Source organism: Mustela nivalis (assembly GCF_964662115.1).
Source record: "Mustela nivalis genome assembly, chromosome: 2".
Classification (NCBI taxonomy): domain Eukaryota; kingdom Metazoa; phylum Chordata; class Mammalia; order Carnivora; family Mustelidae; genus Mustela; species Mustela nivalis.
Genome location: NC_139021.1, coordinates 128,975,519 through 128,996,171, shown reverse-complemented (window position 1 = coordinate 128,996,171; position 20,653 = coordinate 128,975,519). Strand labels below are relative to the sequence as shown.

Genomic DNA, 20,653 nt, shown 5'->3' with positions numbered 1-20,653 from the left:
TCTTTTGAGGTCAACATCATGACCTTCCTGGTTCAAATGTCTCCTTTTATTTGTACCATTACAGATTCATATTATGCATATGTTTCCAGCACATTTTTTAACAGTTTATGCAAAAACTTGTATAATACAAGTAATATATTGTCCTATAATTCTTATTTTTAGAGATCATGGCCCTTCTAAAAATTTTAAAGTTAGAAAGGAATAAAGGGGGGCGCCTGGTTGACTCAGTGGGTTAAGCCTCTGCCTTTGGCTCAGGTCATGATCTCAGGGTTCTGGGATCAAGCCCCACATTGGGCTCTTTGCTCAGCAGGGAGCCTGCTTCCCTTCCTCTCTCTCTGCCTGCCTCTCTACCTACTTGTGATCTCTATCTGTCAAATAAATAAATAAAATCTAAAAAAAAAAAAAAAAGAAAGGAATAAAGGAACAATTTGGGGCAAATCTTTATTTTATGGGTATGGAAAGTAAGGTCCAGAGATACTACAAAATTTGCCAAATAGTACTTTTATCCAGTCTTTTTTTTCTCTCTCTTTATTCAACAAATAACTTTTGAGCTTCTACTATGTGCAAAGCACTGTAAGGAATGCCATGAGGGACAAATTGTGTGTAAGAAGTTTCTGTCCCTCAAGGAGCATACAGTATACTGAGAGAGATCCATGCAGGTAAACAGTCATCTATAGGGCAAACACTTATGAAGTGAGCTCTTCACAAGCTCTTCAGCAATTCCAAAACTGGTATCATCATTCTTGTATTGACCCAGTTTTCCCTTTAAAATGACCAGTTCAACAGCATTATTTAACTAGTCATCCCTGCTGGAAACCTACACCCAGCCTACGTTGATCCTCTTTTCTTTACCCACCCTGAGCATCTGCCAGTCATCAACCTCTCCTGTATACTGGGAGTCCTTAAATCTGTTGATTTTCTTCATCCTGACTGCCAATGCATTAATTTTAGCACCTTTTGCCTTTTTGTACACTCTCGCTGCAACTGTCTAACTCCTCTGCCTGTCTCTGTTCTTAGTATCCTTAAATACATTATGCAACTCCAGGCAGGTTGACATATTTGAATAGTGGTCATTTGAATAATGGCTTCACTTCTGAGATACCAGTGGTCTATAGGATCAGCCTCACTTTTTAATGTGGCAGCAACCTCCAGGAGCTGGCTTTCCCCCCACCCCATGCTTTTTATACTAGTTACCAAATATTCTTGAAAGACTTTTGCCTTTCTGTGCAATTTATCTCCGCCCCCTTAGAGTGACCTTCTCTTTTATCGTCACCTGGCTGACTCCCACATGTCTTTTAGTATTCAGTTGTTACCTTCTCAGGAATCTTTTCCTCATCCTTAATGAGAGTGTAGCTCCCATTGACCCCTGGGTTATCCAGGATACCTCTATTAAATACTGTGTTTATGTTTGTTTCTAACATGCGATGTGTGCTTCTCAAAGGCAGGTATTAGGTCTAATGTATCATCAGTCCTTAGTATAGTGCCTGGCATTTGATAGATAATAAAGATGTATTGAACAGATGGATTATTTATTGAATAAAGTATTATAAAAGAAACATAAACAGTATAAAAAAGTATTGTGGAATTTGAGTATTTAATTTCAGCTGAGATGCTCAAAAAAAGCTTCATCTAAAATTTAGTGATTTAGTTGAGTCCTGAAAGAAGTTCATAATCAGAAAACAAGGTCAAAAGTGCCAAATGAGATTTTTCATATGGGCAAAGTTCCTGAGTTTTGATTGTATTGCATAGAAAACAAAGGGTTCATTATGGGATCTCATTAATAATTGATGGGTAATTATGGGAGTAGGTCATGTGGAGCCTTGAATGCCATGATCAAGAATTTTTTATTAATTCTATCAACAATGGGAATACACTGAAGGGATTTAGAACAAGAAGGAACATAATTAGACATTAAGTTGCTTTTTTATTGTTTATTTTATTTTATTTTATTTTGGGGGGGGGCTTAAAAATTTTTTTTTATTTTTTCAGTGTCCCAAGAGTCATTGTTTATGTACCACACCCAGTGCTCCATGCAATACGTGCCCTCCTCAATACCCACTACCAGGCTCACTTAACCCCATACCTCCCTCCCCTCCAAAACCCTCAGTTTGTTTCTCAGAGTCCATAGTCTTTCATGCTTTATCTTCCCCTCTGAGCATAACAAATAGCATGGAGGACAAGGGGAGATGGAGAGAAGGGAGTTGAGGGAAATTGGAAGGGGAGGTGAACCATGAGAGACTATGGACTCTGAAAAACAATCTGAGGGTTTTTTTTTTTAATTTTTTTTAAGATTTTATTTATTTGAGAGGGGGAGGTAGAAATCATGCGGCTGGCGGGGGGAGGAGAGTAGTAGGGAAGGGCAGAGGGAAGGAGAGGAAAAAGAAGAGGAAGAAGCAGACTCCTTGCTGAGCAGGAAGATGGAGGAGGGGCTTGATCCCAGGACCCTGAGATCATGACCTGGGTGAAAGGCAGACACATAATGGACTGAGCCACCCCGGCACCCCAGACCTTAAATTGCTTTATTAGAGTAAATAACTTGAGGGTTGGGCTTTTTTTGTTTGTTTCTTGCTCACTCTTTTATTCTTAAATCAAATGTGATTTGTGTAAAAGTAGGAACTCTGTTTATTCAACTATATAATGAGATGTGTTTTAGAATAGTACTGTCTGATATATCTTTCTGCAATGAGGGAAATGTTTTGTATCTATGCTATCCATTTTAGTAACCACTAGACACATGCAGCTATTGCTCACTTTAAGGGAGTGAAGAATTGAATTTTTAATGTTATTTAATTTTAATTAATTTATATTTAAATTTAAAGAGCCACATGTGACTCGTGGCTATTATGTTGGACAACACAGTGTAGAAAGTTTTCCCTAGCAGGGTCCCAACAGAAAACAGATGGAACACTCAAATTAGGATAATTCAAGGAAATTTATTTATAGAGAGACTTTTTCCAAATGTGTAGGCAGCTTTAAGGGAACCACAAGAGAGCATCCAATTAACTGCAGCGTGACATGGGAGCAATGGTGAGACAGAACTGATGGAAAGACTCATAGGTAGGATTATAAGCCTGGATCACATTGGAATAATATTTAAAATATGCAATAGTAGTTTTAATGAAATATCACTGAATGAAATCCATGTTCAGAACTGTGCTTTTCAACAGAGCCTTTCCTGACAGGTTTTTTTTTTTTTTTTTTTTTTTTTTTTTTCTGATGAGGAATGTGATTGCTTTCTCTACACAGTGCTGATCTGTGCTGTGTATTCTCAGCATTTTTCCCCCTGGTACTCTGCTGTAAGCGCTGCCTTTTCCATTTGCAAGGCTGTGCTGACTTAATGGCAGTTCCTGTCAAGGCTCCTTTAAGAAGCATCCTCTCTTCTGAGCACCTAGAATGCAGGCTGGCTCTGTTATCTGTGGTTATGTTTTAATATCCTGCCCTTTCCATCCCTTACTTCAGCATAGTTCACCTTCCGTCCTAGCTCATTGCTTGATGATTTGTTAAGGCTTTGAGAACAGAAGGAATGAGGGCTTTTAAGCAGGATGGGGCTATTTCTCCTTGCTTTATTTATTTTTATGCCATGCAAAAGGAATAAAGAGGCACAAAATGGCTTGACTGAGTCAAATAAATCTGGGTAGATAGAGCAAGGACCCAATAAGAAGCTGGAGGTAAAAGAAAAAAAGTGGGGGTGGGGAGATACAAGGAAAGAAGAAGGGAAAACTTAATACTCCCTGTAGTGATAGGGACTATTTATTGTTACTTAGAGAACAAAATGTTTTTCACCCAATGAAACATTTTAAACTAACATTAAGCTCTGGATAGAAATTAAAAAAATCATCTTTATAGTTCTTATTTAATTCCATGAGGCTGTCACCTCCTGTCATCCTTTATTAAAGTGTTATATGCTACTGCTGTTTGTTTTGAGAAGGTTGACATCTTTCAGTTATTCTGATGAATCTTATCATGGAGGCTAATGAGTTTTTATGGTCAACACAACAGGAATCTCCTGTATTATTTCTGATATCCTGTGTGAGGGGCAGTGAGGGGGGAGGTATCTCTTCAGTCTGTCCCACTCCTGACCTCTTTTACTATCTCTGGCTTCATGATGTTGAAAAAGACAACCAAGAGCTACACTGCATGAAACTGTAGAATATGGGCTTGGTCCTTTAGGTAAAATTAGAAACTGTTTTATAGCCCATTGTGTATCTGCTCATGCCATTGCCTTCCATGGCTCTGCATTAACTTTTCATAATTTTCTACTGCTAGCATGGGTAATGCTGGGTAGGAGCTGAAAAGGTAGCCACAACTTTCATCTGGGTAATTGACACCAATTGCTTTTATTGCTCTGACATCTAGAATTTTAGTTGTCTCCAGCAATCAGAAAACAAAGAGAAATAAAAGGTATCCAAATTGGGAATGAAGAAGCCAAAGTCTCTATTTCTTCCTCTCTCTTCTCTCCACTTCTTTCACTAGATACAATCTCCATCATACACATATTGCACACTCATTGTCAAAAAGAAAAAGTGGTAAGAGACTTAGTAGTCCTCTACTGTTTCCCCCTAAGAGGCATCTGGAAATGCATGAAGCCAATATCATTGGAATTTAGTAGACAGGGGCCCATGGATGCCAAACATCTTGCAGTGTATAAGGTGGTTTCAAATGACAGTGATTTTTCTCCATCTTAATTATCAGTAACTGTTGCTGAGGAAATCTAGGTGTAACTAAAGTTTGGGTGGGTAACAGAGACCTCAGCTAACAGAGGATTTTAGCTGTGCCTTGATGGACAAAATCTTCTCAAGAATCTAGTATGACACCTTCCTGGCATTTGGTGAGATCCTAATAAAACTATGTTCTGTTCTGAATTAAGTTGTTCACTTTTAAACTCATCAACACCTTTCAATACGTCCTCTGCGAGTTACTTTCAGGAACAGAAAAAAGCTATACTTGTCAATATCAAGATTCTAACAGTATTGTAAGAGTGGTGAACTTGCATAGAGACAAACATTGGGAAATTTGCAAAATGCTATTGGAACAAGGAAAGGTGAGAGTTTATTCCTGAGGAGAGTTAGTGAGGGAACTCTGTGGAAACCATTGAGGAACAGGTAGGATTTTAACAGCTGGTTATTTTGTAGACACTTGCTGAAGTCAAGAGTATATTATGTATAAGAACTTGGGAGAAGAGGTAGACATGTGTAGGAATATTATTACTGGAAGGGTAGTACTTGAGAAGATGTAACAGAAAATGGGACTAAACAGAGGCTGGGACAGAGTATATAGATGTTCTTGAACTTCTTGTAAAGAAGTGTCTCCCCTTGAAGGTATGGATTTATCTGTGAATGTAGTCATTGGACGTAGAGTATGACGCACAGCCTAATGGTCCACCCTTTACCTTCATTTCCTTTTTCATGGAGTCTGTGCTATAAACTTCCTCAGTTATCAGCTGCTTAAACTTACCTTCCTGATTTTCAAGGTCTCCTCGCAAGAGCCCTTTTCAGTTTATTAATTTAAATGGTAGCAATTTTCTTAGAGGTGAATCACATAATGATTTTTTTTCAATCTTTTTTATACAAGATAGGACTGAGAAAAGTATGATTAGATTCAATTCAGTTGTCTCCCACAAAAGTAATATGTAGAAAATACCAACCAAGGTGACTCCCTGTGTGCTTAATAGCCAAAGATTTAGGTTAAGGGTATAACAGAGAACTGTTCTGCTTAAAGAAATGAAAAGGTGTTGCACAAATTATCTTAAAGAGCCAAAAACAGCGTCCAGTTCCTACTTGAAACAATTTGTTCTTGGAATATTGTCAGCTAAAATTGTGGTCAACTTTTGCAAATTGTATGAATTTGCACTGCATATTTTATTTGGTGTTTAGCAAAAACTCCAATATGGCTCTGCATAACTTACACAATACACCATGAAAATGACTTCAGAAACTCCCACAGAAGTTGACAAATTGGGCATCTAATGCTTTTAAGCTAATTGCGTGCTTTGAGGTTAAAGAGTCAACTTGTTAAGAATGAAGATCAGAGTTTCTTGGAGAGAATGTTCTACCGACTGCCACACTGAATACAACCCAGCCCCATATCAGAAATGTTACAGAAGCTTAAAGGAGAAACTAATGTGAGCTTTAATCACCATTCTACTTAGTCTTAAGTGAAGTGCTCATGAATCATATGCAATATCATAGCAGTTTTGAAACCTATTCTTGAATTTTCAAGCTGTTATTTTCAGGAAATTTAGAAAGAAAATTGCTAAGTGATAAAGAGTAATCTGATACCATTGCTTATGCCATTTCCCCCCCCCCCCCTCTCTTTCAGACTGGAAAAAAGGAAAGGAGTAATACCCTGAATATTGCAATAGACAACATGTGTAAGAAGACAAGAGACCTTCGCAGACAGGTGAGAAAGACAGAGGTGTGGAAAAAGAAACACCATACTAAATGAACTTTATCCACTGCTAGAATATTTGTTTTTGTCCTTCTTCAATTAATTTAGAACACAAAACAACAAGAGTAAATATGTAACTTCTATATTTACATACCACAACCATTTTTCTGGCCAACATAACGTTAATAATAATATAATAATGAAAGAACATGTGACTTAATATCAGGCAGAGTTACATTCAAATGCTGGTCCTGCCCTCATCAGCTGTGTGATCTCACGGACAAATTTAATCTTTTTGAGCCTCTCTGAACCTATAAAATGGAATTCATAATACATAATTGGACTGGGAGGATTAAATGAAATGCCATCAGTGCCTGCTCCCTAGTGACTTTTTTAAGGAATGTTGTTAAATTGAATCTGTTACGTTAGAAACTAGTTTATCATCCATATGCTTATAGCAAACAGCTAGTAATCAGAGAGGTACAAATTTGCCCTTTCAGTTATTTTCAGAATGCTTCAAAAATTAGTTGCTGTTTAAGCTCTAAGGCTACTCTGTAACCTTAGGTCATTGGGAATATAGGATTAGGAGGGATTTCATTAGATAACTTAGAAGTCCAGTATTATGCCTCAAGTTAATTTTTCCCCCCAAAATATGAAGACTTAGCTATTTTCAAAGACCTTTGCTTTCCATTATTTTCTACTATATAGTAGCCAGAGTACTTTTTCATGTACAATTTCAACTTGGTCACCATTAATTCATAAAAGAGAAGCAAAAGCTTTTCAACCATAAGCTTTTAATGCGATATATTATTGTAGTTTAATGGGAAGATTTAGTAAAATGGCCTGAGTAATCTTTTAATTCAGGAGTAGAGTTGGAAATTGAATAAATATGGATCCCTCAGCCAGTTAATATTAGCTGTAAAAAAAAATTTCTTTTTGAGGGCTGTGGAAATTCCAATTGCTCAACTTTATGACCTTAATGTGATTTCTATTTCTACTGTCGGCACTTAGAATCATGGAATGTAAGAGTTGCAAAGTACTTAGCTCAAGACTTGTCTTATAATGCAGTCGAGAAAGCATGTCTGTGATCAGGTGACCTGCCTAAGAAGGAAGGGGCATTGAACCTACAACAGATCGTAACCTACACTAAACTCAGGAACTTTTACCCACAAGAGCCCCTCTCCCTCTTAATTGCAGGACTTCTGTTCTCAATCTCCTTGAGGATTTCTACTCCATCTTCTCTCTTGGGACTTGGGAAAAGCTGTCTATGAGCTCTCAACAATTATGTCTTTCATTCCTGCCTCATCTCTCTCTATTGCCTTCAACAAAATGTTAATCTACATTTATATATCCAAAGCTTTTGGAATCATTACGTACAAAAAAAAAAAAAAAAAAAAAGTCAAGATAAATCAATCCTTTATATGTAGGGTTACTAGATTTAACAAATAAAAGCACAAGATATTCAGTTAACTTTGAGTTTCAGATTAAGAACAAACATGTTTAATTATGTTCTAAATATTGCATGGGACATAATTATATTTAAAAAAAATAGTGTGTTTATATATAATTTAGATTTGACCAGGCATCTTGTATTTTTTCTTGCAATTCTACATGTGTCCTCCCCCCCCACTAACATCATCAGTGAGATATAGAAAGAACGTGGGAGATTACTAATACTTTGCTTTATAGCAAAGGGATGTTTCCAACTTGTAAAAAACTGTTGTGTTCCAGAAGCAGGAAAATCCTCTGTGGTTTCTATAGGTCAACATATTCATTGTTTTGATTAAGTACTGCTGCTACACAATTACAAGCAGTAATTGTGTAGCAGCAATTTTATTAGGTTTCATGATTCCATGGGTTGGTTGGGGGGTTAGCAGGGCCATATTTGTACTTTTCACTTGTGGTCTCCCATCTAGTGGCAGTCAAATGGGAACTGTGTCTGGGTTTGGGGCTGGATATTTGAGGCCTCGGTGCTTCTTCTTCCTTTTCTCCATGTGGTGTCTAAACTCCCAGGACCCCTTCTTGTGACTTTTTCTCCCACAGAGTAGCCTGGATTTCTTGCGTGATAGATCAGGGCTCCAAGAAAGGAGAGATGGAAGCTGCCACACCTTCTTAATGCTTAAGCTCCAAAGTAACCAGAATGCTATTTCTTCCCCATTTCAGAGATAAGAATAGTCATGAATACTGTCCCAAGTCAAGAGGACCAACAGAAGTGATATGTATGTACCCGGTGGTGTAGGATTGTTAGAGAACTTGTTCTCTGGAGACATCTGTCGTCTTCAATGTCAGTGAGGTAGTTGCTATGGTTTGTTTTCAGTATCCTTACCTCGTCCTCCCTAGGACTTCATTTTCTATCCTGATGTTTATACTTTTGTGATAATAAAAACTAGTTTGACAGCAGCATGAGTCATCTCCACCTCTTCGTATTCTTGCAAAGTTTATCAAGCAGTTTGTTTTAAGCATCTTATATATACTCTTTTGCACAGGAGGAAGAAAGTCCCTACCCTTAAAATATTTTACTTTGAAGTATTTAATGTTTGTATATTGTTACAGATCTGTTTTTGTTTGCATGCTTGTTCTTAGTAAACAATAATCAGAACACATCTTCTTGCCCATTTATCTAATCTCCTTGCTTACCCATATGGGGTTTCTCCATCAGCAACACAGAAACATTTTGGCTTTGGTTCAGAGAATCATTGGATTTCCATGAGATATTTCTATGACACAGATTGCTTAGATAGATCTATGGGGGGCAAATTATACTTTTTGGGGCAGTAAAAGGAAATTACCTAGAAGGTGACTTAACATTTATTTCTATGAACCTTATTGCTTTGTGACTTTCTTGCCTGTTACCATAAAAAACAAAGACAAAGGTCTTTGGTTCTTTGTGATTTAGCCATGACTTTAATCGACATTATTCATAATGTTCCTTTTCTTCCACTCTCTCAGTTCCTCCTCCTCACCATACCGCACATTAACCTGTTCTCTGACTAAACAGTCTACTTACTGTTCACCAAATTGTCCATCACTGCCCACCCCCTCAAACACATGTGCCTTTGTATATACGGTTTCTTTAACTTGGTGCTTTTCCTACTCCTCTTGATTCCCCTGCCGAGCCCCTCATCAACCTTAGGAAGCTCAAGACTAATACCAATGTTACTTTGCCCATGAAACCTTCCAGCTCCTTTATCAGCAGCTGGAATCAGTGTTTTTTCTTTCTGGGGCACTTATAGCACGTGTAGTTCTTTTATAGTAGTGTTCATATTCTGCATGTGTTTCTCTTTTTTAATGGATTTTTAAAATGGATTTTTATCTTCCCACTGGATTTCACATCCTTAAAATGTTAGATATAACAACATCTTTCACTTAGTCGTGCTTTGAAAGGCTCTCTACCAACTCCTTATGTTAGTCTTCACATGATTGATTTTTATTTCTGAAATGAGAAATAATGCCATAGTATTTTTATCTCAGTTTCTAAGGTGAGTCAATTTACTGAGCATCACTTAACTAACTGGTAGAGATGAAGTTTGAACCCAAGTCCACCTAACACAGCCCAAATTTGTAACCACCATGTGAGGGATAATGGTTTATTCACCTTCAGAACTCCCAGTGCCTAATAAACTGTTTTACCATCTTAATTTTTTTTTCCTTCGTTACCACTTATTTTACAAGTTTTTTTTAATTAAAAATTTTTCTTCCTCTAGTCTCCTTCCTCATCATTTATTTGAGAACTGTGTACCTATTACAGTTCTTAATAAGGGAGGAAGATTTTTTTTTTTTAAGATTTTATTTATTTATTTGACAGAGAGAGAGAGAGAGTGAGATAGGGAACACAAGCAGGAGGAGTCGAGAGGGAAGAGGCTTCTTGCTGAGCAGGGAGCCCATGTGAGGCTGCTTAATCCCAGAACCGTGGGATCATGACCTGAGCTGAAGGCAGATGCTTAATGACTGAGCCACCCAGGTGCCCCAGGGAGGAAGGTTTTTAAACCTCATTTCTTTGTTTAAAAAATTAAAGCAATTGAATATATTCCATTTCTACACTATTAAGCAGAATGAAACATGCATTTGATTTTACTAAAGGCAGGTTAAAGTTTTTATTTGTGTTTATTGAGAAAAAAACTGCCTATTTTATAAATGCCTAAGTAAGGACTTGAGATATGTCAAATTAAATAGATTCTGATAAAACACAAACAAAACAAAAACTTCACTAATTTTTTAGTTGCTGAGTTGTTGAAATGCTATAGGGCATCTCTTCCCCATTTTGGTAGTATCAGTGCCACACTTAGAAAAAAATATGTATGTCCTTATATCTTCTCTTCATCATCCTCATAATGAAATAATATTAATGATCCAAAAGATACAAGTATCATTCAGTAGACACAATAGATATACATTGAATTAATTATTAGATGATTTAGTTGCTATTAGTCAATTGCATTTTGGCAGTCACATTTTGCTATTAAAATTAATATAGCATTAATATCCACATGTATAATTTTTTCTGGTTACCTGAGGACAATTCTTTTCTGAGACACTTGCTTTTCTTTCCATTCCTCTTCTCCTCACAATTTCATTCCTTTTATTCTCTTATTTAGTGGTGGTGGGGCAGTGCTGTCTTACAGTTTTCACATACAGCTTTCACTTTTGGGTTTCAATTGTAGAGAAATATATTATTTTATTTGAGATCCCAAACCACTTACATCAGTGGGAAACAGAAAAATTGATGTCTCAAAGCCTTTTATTAAACCATAGTGAGAAAAAATGGAAAACCCCTCCGTCTGATTTTGCGCCTGACATCTTTCATGCCTGGCCACAAACAGGTATTTGTTGAAAATACATACCTCTAACTCCTATTGGCCTCCCACTAACTTCAGATTTTAGTGCTGCAGCTTTTAAGGTTGTCCTATTTTTACAATGGCATGTTGGATTCTTTTTTAAAGTTTTTTTGTATGTCACTCAAGTGAAAGGAATGAGTTGTTCAATTGGGTGGGAAAATAAAGGGAAATTAATAACGTAGAGACTTCTAACATATCATACACAGATATAGGTGAGTATACAATTTAAATGAAAAAAAATCCCATATGTCAGAATATTCCAGAGTATGTAAGGAAAATTACTTAACACTTGAGGTGTTCCATATCTTGTCCCTATTTGCATTTCTAGCCTTCTCTCATAATAGTTCCTCTTTCACAGCGCAGTACAGAGGATGACAATCAAATTCAGTAGTGTGCAAAGCCGAAGTGGTAAAGTATGGTCATCAATGGGTAGTTTATGTAAGACATCAGAGTCTGTTACTTGGTTCATGATAACATTATCAGCAGACACATGTATCTATTTTATATTAGATTCCCTTGAAAGCAGGTCCTAAGACCAGAGCCTTAGCGCAGGTTTTTTTATTCAGGAGGCAAATCCAAGAAGCATGTATAAGAGAACATGAGTGTAAGAGAATAGGCATGGAAGGAGGAAAGAATATGCTATTTGAGGTTCCTACTGTAGGCACCAGAATCTTAAGGACCTGTAGGAAGGGAAAGAATGTCTTCCAGAATTATCTAACCAATGAATAGAGACCAGGAATTTTATCTGGTGGTTCCTGTCTGTCTCCACTGATTGATAGTTGTTCCAGTGGTGTTCCCTCTTCAGAACTTCCAGGCTGTCTGTGCTTGGGCGGAGACTCACAGAGACTTAAAACAGACCCTAAAAAAGAAAAACAAAGAGGAACATGGAATGTATTCGAGGTGGGGTGTCTTGAAAGGACAAGGAACTGTTCCTTTACAGCAACAGCTGAAATCAGGGACTGGTCCAGTGGTGGAGACATCATCTTTTAAACTTTTTGTCTTATTTTGTTCTTTTTACCTGAAATGCTTTCCATTACATCTATTGTACCTAAGAAATCCTGTTTCAATCCTTACTCTATCACTGTTCTAGTCACACTAAATTCTTGCCATGTCTTGAGGATCCCTCTATTTATTTATTTATTTGTTTGTTTGTTTAATTTCTTATAATAGTCTTCATTCTAGAATGCTATGCTTTCCACCTCCCAAGCCCTACTCTTAACAGCTAATTCAACTTTTAAAATGGAATACCTATATCTCATCTTTACCGAAGGCTTTTAACGATAACAGTGCAAGTTGTTTCTTATTTATTTATGCTTCTTGTAAGATACTCATCAAACTTTTTTTGCAACTCTCACTCCCTAATATTACCTTGTCTTTGTTATCCTGACATTCCCAGTTTGCCTAGGGTGGTGCCTTGTCCTTAGAAAGCTCAAAGTGCATTTGTTAAATTGAGCTGATATACCCCTATAGGAAAGAAGATTCATTTTGCTTATAATATTTGAATTATAGTATGTCAGGTAATTTATGTTCATTTTCCAACAGGATTTTGCAAGCATTGGCATAGAAATTATTTGTAAGCTTATTTTACAGTCCTTATGTCTTGTCCTACTGAACATAATATCACATGTCCATGGTACACCTTTTCTTATTTTGTTTTGTACTTAGCAACATGTCTTAGAATAAAGTTTTAAAAAATGTGTTTCTAACGTGGTTTAATTAAAAAAATTAATTTAGCCAAAGCATTTATTTATTTATTTGTTAACAATAGTAAATCAGCTATAGCTCAAGTCTCACCTTTACAACATATTTCAGCACTTCTGTATGGAAGGAAAGATTGAATGAATAGCAGGGAAAACAGTAAAAGCCTGGATGGGGGCAACGAACAGGGGAGTAAATACCATTACAGAGAGGAAGTGCATAGACCACAGCACTGTAAGATTGCTTGAAGTATTATAGAAATAGGAGTTTATTTTCACTGTTTCTACCTCTACTCATCTCCCATTCATTCTTCAAACCATTGCAATAGGACTTCTGCTTCCGTTTTTCTACTCAGACTGCTCTCGCTAAGTTAATCAATGACCTCTTAGTGGTCAAATCCATTAGATAAGTCTTAGTTCACTTTATTTAACTTACCTTTAAAATTAGACTCTGAAGCTCATTATCTTTTTGAAATTTCTTTGCTGTCAGTTTCCTGATTTTTTCCCTTATTGTGACATTTAATGACTCTCACTTCTCTATTAGATTATAAGGGATCATGCATTTCCATCTTGCTCTATTTCATAATAGCTTGCTCTTGGTAGAAAGGTAATGAAATGATGTTTAGAAATAATTGTTGAATTGAAAATGGAATCAAATACACAGAAAAGAAGATTCAGTAAGTCCATAATGCGGGTACAATAATTGCATATGGTAGAATAAATTCGTTTGGAGACAGTATTGACATAGATTTATTTGAAAGTTTCTCTTTTAGTTGTTGGTCATTTGCTCTCTTTGTTTTTGGCCATCATCTGAGTCTCTTTTTAGATCCCTCTCTTCCATCTGCACAATTCCCATATATGGTAATATTTCCTAAGATTTTATTTTTGGACATCTCCTCACTGTGCATGATCCTATCTGCCTCCTTGGCTTGAATTACTTCCCATATGTATGTTGGCTATTAATTGCATATCTTTAGTGCACATCTCCCCTCGCATTTATATCTTGGTTATAAATGAAAGAAAAAAGGACAGGGTGCCTGGGTGGCTCAGTTGGTTGGACGACTGCCTTCAGCTCAGGTCATGATCCTGGAGTCCTGGGATCGAGTTCCACATTGGGCTCCCAGCTCCATGGGGAGTCTCCTTCTCCCTCTGAACTCCTCGCTCATGTTCTCTCTCACTGTCTTTCTCTCAAATAAATAAATAAAATCTTAAAAAAAAAAAAAAAAGGACAAAATGGAGGGATGATAATTGAAAACTGGTCCCCCTTTGAGATTCCTTCTACTTTTACCTATCTGGAAGTAACATAACTTGTAGTTCTCAATTCAAGTCCAAACTTGTGATTCGTTGCCTGACTTCTCTGGTTCACTCTTTATGGATATCAAACACATTGTTCATTCCCTCCAGATCTTCCCCTTGCCTTGTAACTCCTTAGCACTCTGCACTCTGTTCTAGTAAGTGCTCAGACAATGTTAATTAGTTGCTATTAGTGATTTGCCTTTCTGCTTGCTAAGCAGATTCTTTCCTTAGGGATCTCCTATAGCCTTTGTGAAATTGTTAGAAGCCAGAAAATTTCACAATTCTTTTGCCGAAGATGATGTTGAGGCAGAGGTATTTTTTTCTCCCTGAAATCTATAATTATTATGGATTTATATCCTGTAAATATTATAGGAAGATAGTGTTTTTTTTTGTTTTGTTTTGTTTTTTTTTAATGCAGCTACCATAGCATTCTCATGTAATTCAAAACTAGGGTAACTGTCTATTGGTTTTAAAAAATACTCTAAAACATAATTTTCACAGAAAGCAAATTATAAATTTCTTTTCTGATAGTTACTCATCTCCTTGTTTTATTGTATGGAGGTTATTAAATTAAATAAAGAGGTTTACCTAAAAATTAGAGAGTCATGCATAATCACTGACACTGTTGGGTGAAACTTTTCAAGATACTGTGATCCTTTAGGACTCAATATTATATAAATACAAAGCATTAATTTTCCAATGCAGTTTTAAATTTCAGTAAATATCTACTGAATAGAGTAATTGCCTGATTGTCATTTATGAGCTCACACATAATCTAATTTAAAAGAACTAATTGTAGTAGAATGTTATACTTGTTTAATAATTTAAGGTGTAAGGGCAAGAACAATTAATGCAGATGAAGAAAATTGGACATCAAACTCATTTATTATTCTCCTTGCTCTATTAATCTGTTATCAACTGGCATAATCGGTGATCTAACTTGGTTTAATTACCATGAAGACTACAATTTAGCTAATCAAAATTTATCATCAGTTCCTCCAATAAAGTAGAAAACATTTCATAATTTTGTAATTATGAAAATACATGATGTACAATGTTGTTTATAGACATGCATAAACATTACAGTAGTACAATTTTTTTGAGGGAAAATGGAGTATTATCACTTATAATCTGATATCTCTGGGCTAAGTATAATTTAAGAAAAAAATAGTGTATTTTGAGAGCAAGAGGGCTATTGCCCAATGATTTTTTTTCCCTTGGTATTTTGTTTGTTTTAACTTTGTAAGTGACATTCATATACCATCTTAAATATTATTAGTTTAGAGATTGTATAAAAATATGTAAGATTAATTTTGTAACTATTGATATTATAAAAATAGGAAATATCATGAACCATTTCCTGAAAAAAAAGTGAATTTTTTATTTCTCCTCAGCTCCGTAAGGCTATTATAGATCATGTGTCAGACTCCTTTTTGGATACAACAGTCCCGCTTTTGGTTCTCATTGAAGCTGCCAAGAATGGCCGAGAAAAGGAAATAAAAGAATATGCTTCAATATTTCGTGAACACACCAACAGGCTTATAGAGGTAAGCATGCTAGAACTGTAACTACTCCAAATCCAGGAGAATAAAGTTCTCATTACCCTTTCCCAGCTGAACTCTACTCAGATGAAAACTTTTGGCCACTTATTAAATGAAGAAAAGTTCAGTATTTTTTATGTATATATGTTAAAAAGTATACACACATACATACACACAGACTGGTTAAATGCAGATTCTTTGTTTTATCCTTACACATCTTTTCTTGTTCTAAGATGAAAGTATTAAATATTTACCTCATGTCATTTTATTATTTGTCTGCCATCTTTTCATGGCTTATTACTCCTTCACCCTTTCAAATCATACTCAACTATGTAACATGACTATAGAAAAAGAATGTCGAATATACAGGGGTAGAAATATCCAGAATAAATAAGTGGGGATAGTGGATTGGTCCATGTCCCATTAGAGGCAAAAGGAGATGATAAAACTATAATTTCTTCAGCTTGGAAGCTGAAAGCTTGGAAATGGTCCATAATTTGGGGGCAAGCTGGCATATTGCTGAAAGAGCCATAAAATGCTAGACAATTCCTAGGAAACAGATACTAGAACCTATTGTATTATGGGGATCTGTAAGGCAGCCACAGTATAAGAGAGTCTGAATGGAAGGATTTCTAACACCAGTAAGGTGGCAGTACTCACAAGGCCAGGAACCAGTAGCAGAAAAGGGAAAATGTGCTTGACCAGATTCATATACCAGAGCTGATAACACTGTTAGGACTCATCAGTATGACTGCACTGTTGTTTATGAATTAAATGTTCTGACTGCCACACCTTCATATACTGGCTGTGAACTTTGCGGTGAATATGTGTGGAGGTCCAAATTGCTTGCAAAAACTTGTGAGTCAGAGATAGACATCACATGAGTTAGAATCAACAGCATTTTATAGAACATCCATCAAAATAGAGGACTTTCCCAATGTCTTTAATCACATGAGTTAGAATCAACAGCATTTTATAGAACATCCATCAAAATAGAGGACTTTCCCAATGTCTTTAATGTAGATCTGCTGGGAAGGAAGTTTCCAATGTAGCTAGCATTTGCACTATAAACTCTCTGTTTCCTAGTCCTCACATCAAGAAAATGAAAAGAGTTGATAAATAGATAATTACTAAGATCATTTCACCCCTAAAACTGACCTACCTACATCTCTGAAATCTACTTTGAGCTTCCCAAAAACTCTGTGAGACAGGGTAACTCTTATAATTCCCGTTGACCTTAGCTGGAAATAAAGGTACAAAACCAGACCAGACCAATTATTGCCAGAGCTGATTTCCAGGCTTACAATTTTTAACTAATTCATTCAATTATTTATTATATTTCTCATCTTATTTATTCCCTCTTATATTTATTCCTCAAATATATATTCAATCTTCCCCCCAGGAAAATGTTTAAGCAAGAGGCAAAGCAGAAGGAACAGATCATTAAAGGCACCTAGCTAAGTGTGGTCCCTGACAATCATGATCATTTTCTCTAAAAATGTGTTCTCTAAGCTGAAGGCACACCAAATTAGGAAAACAACTTTTTGGTGAAATATTCTGAAAGTAAAAGTTTATTTCTGCTAAGAAACTTATATCCTTATTCCTATTTCTTAGTTTAGTGTTTCTATGAAACATAAAACTCCTAAGGTGCTTGGTAAAGAAGAACTTCTTGATTACAGTTTTTTGGGGAAAAATTGCATCTATTTCTTCTCTTGGAGATTCTACAGTTCCGAGAAATCCATAGATAAGATGATCTCTTTAAGTCAGAAATTCCCCAAATCAGTTTACCTAAGGAATTCTTCCTTCCATGAGACTTATTAGAGCAGTGCCTTGAAGGAATGCGTGAGAATGCTTCCTCAATTTATTGTGAAATGATGGTTTATTATTATGAAAACAGAGCTCTAAGTTTAAAAATTTAAGAATCTTGAAAATTCCATATTTTATGTGAACATTGAAAGAATGAAAGATTGTGTAATTTTGAGCTCCTGGGGGACTGAGAATGAGGTTTACTTAACATTGAAAGTCTGCTTAACACAAATAATGAGATTATCCTAGCTTTGGAGTCACAGTTCTCCCTCTGCTACTACTTAACAAAGTGGCCTGTGTCATTTTCAGTTCCAGTTATTGTATGACTACATACCATACCATCTCCAAACTAAGTGGCTTAAAACAATAATTTATTATTCTTTAACTGATCCGCAGGTTGTCTGGGAAGATGGGTTCTTCCTGGGATTATTGTCAAATATTGGCTGGGTATGGAGCCCTCAAAAGGTTTGACTGGGCTCGACAAACAGGATGTCACATTCACATGACTAAAAGTGCCTGAGAACTATCACCTGGGAGCTTAGCCATGGCTCCTCACTGGAGGACCAATACATGGCCTTTCTATGTGGCTTCAGCTTTTTGCAGAATAGTTGCTGGTTCTGAGATGAGAGGTCCCAAAAGCAAGTGAGAGATAAGAACTAGGTACTGAAAGCCACTTAAGTCTTGGCCCAGCAGTGATCAGAATACCACTTCCACTATATACTGTTGGTCCAAAGCAGCCGTGGAGCCTGCCCAAACAGGAGGGGAGGTAAAGAGGTGTGAGACTTCACTTTTCAATAGAAAGAATAGCAAAGTATGTGGCCACCTTTATTCTACTATACTTCTCTTCTCAGGACTTCATTTGCTTTTTATAAAGTAAAGGTTAACAAGGTAATGTCTAAGGTCATAGATGGTTTCTAAAATTCTATGATATAACAAATATTTTTTACAATTGAAGGTCTTGTAATTTTCTTTTTCTGTTTTTTAAAGATTTTATTTATTATTTATTTGAGAGAAAGAAAGGGCGGGGTGGGGGGGTTCGGGGCAGAAGCAGACTGCCCGCTGAGCAGGGAGCCCACTACGGGGTTCTGATCTTACAATCCTGAGATCATGACCTGAGCTGAAATCAAGAGTCAAACGCTTAGCCAACTCAGCCACTGAGGTGCCCCAAGACTCATTTTCTAACAGTTCTAGACTTTGGAGAAAATGAAAGTGGTTTTTAAGTATCCTGCTTGCCCACTAGGTTGTTTATATATATCAAGGGAAGAAAAAAGAACACTACATTTATCTCCCAGGAAAAGTTCTCTTTGAAAGGAGCTGTCTAACTAAGGCAACAGAGAAAATCATCATTAATTTACTACAAATGTTGAGCCAGAAGTGTCTATGACAGAGTCCCAGGAAATAGGAGAACTTAAATGGAACAGTCTCAGAAGACATTGTGAGTTTACTTTGTATAGATGTTTACCAATCCTCCACCTTTGTTTTCTCTACTCCTCCTCCACCCAGACTACTTAGACCCATCTTCTTCCCAAGCTGGGTACTTTGACAGAGCAGGACAGAAGAGAGTCTTAGATTCTAAATGACTTCAAGGAAAAGTTATTTTCAAAATGTCTGGGTTTTCATAAGTGACTCTTAATCTCACAAAACAAACTGAGGGTTGCTGGGGGGAGGGGTGTTGGGAGAAGGGAGGTGGGGTTATGGACATTGGGGAGGGTATGTGCTTTGGTGAGTGCTGTGAAGTATGTAAACCTGGCGATTCACAGACCTGTACATACCCCTGGGGATAAAAATATATGTTTATAAAAAATAAAAAATAAAAAAAAATGTCTGGGTTTTGATACCTTGACTGTATTTGTCAGAGAAATCTAAAATCAGTGAATTTGTTGCAGTAAGACTTAAATGGAAAGAAAAGTCCATTTTTAAAGAATTCCTGGGGCGCCTGGGTGGCTCAGCGGGTTAAGCCTCTGCCTTCAGCTCAGGTCATGATCGAAGAGTCCTAGGATCAAGCCCCACATCGGGCTCTCTGCTCATCAGGGAGCCTGCTTCCCCCTCTCTCTCTGCCTGCTTCTCTGCCTACTTATGATCTCTGTATGTCAAATAAATAAATAAAATCTTTAAAAAAAGAAAAAAGAATTCCTATCAGATCTTTGAAGAAAAACTCCATGCCATTAAAGGAATACTTTAGATAGTAGTTAAAATTGTAACTTTTACCCAAAAAATAGAAAACAAAAATAAACAAAACTGGATTTGAACAGAAAGAAAAACAGCAGCAACAACAACAAAGCATTAAGAAATTCTGCAGGTTGGGGCGCCTAGGTGGTTCAGTGGGTTAAAGCCTCTGCCTTAGGCTCGGGTCATGATCCCAGGTTTCTGGGATCGAGCCCCACATCGGGCTCTCTGCTCCGTGGAGAGCCTGTTTCCTCCTCTATCTCTCTCTGCCTGCCTCTCTGCCTACTTGTGATCTCTTTCTGTCAAATAAATAAATAAAATCTTTAAAAATTGTATGAAAGAAATTCTGCAGGTAATAATTAGGCAACCCAAAGGATTTGGGGGTGTTGGAGACAAAAAGTAAGAATGAGGAGAAGAGTGGCCAATTAATTGGGCCTGAACTTTCCTATTCTCTAGTGGAGTCATGTCTGAAGTCTTGTTTTATATTATCACGTAGTTTGGTGTAAAATGATCATGGGTGAAATGATGGTGATAAAACCCTGGGTACTGTTAATAACTGGAAACTTAGATCCTTATGGCTAATTTTGTTTAGTTATGCTGAACTCAGTAACTGTTATGTAAAACATCCTACTTTGAACATCCAAGTTACTCTGTTTTTGGATCAACCAAGCCACAGTGGAAATGAAAAGGAGTCAAAAGGTTGGCATTTAAAAAATCATCTTTACATAGTGATTAGCTATTTAATGACAAACATGCTCATTGAATCATACTCCCGAGTATTTGATCTTGGACTGATGGTGAATTAGGCACCATTAACTCTACTGACTTCTACAAATAATACCTATTAAACAGGAAGCTTAAACTATTTTTTTTTAAGATTTTATTTATTTATTTGACAGAGAGAGAGAGAGAGAGAGATCACAAG

At 36.6% G+C, this 20,653-nt stretch overlaps 1 protein-coding gene across 3 annotated transcripts in view; it reads left to right on the top strand.

The window, feature by feature from the left end:
• Positions 1–20,653, top strand: part of CTNNA3 (catenin alpha 3) — a 1,840,263-nt gene that overhangs the window by 980,108 nt on the left and 839,502 nt on the right. For all 3 annotated transcript variants that reach the window (XM_082714750.1, XM_082714748.1, XM_082714749.1), the window contains exons 8-9: positions 6,319–6,399; positions 15,610–15,762. In XM_082714750.1, coding sequence (XP_082570876.1) covers positions 6,319–6,399; positions 15,610–15,762 — 234 coding nt within the window. The remainder of the gene's footprint in view (positions 1–6,318; positions 6,400–15,609; positions 15,763–20,653) is intronic.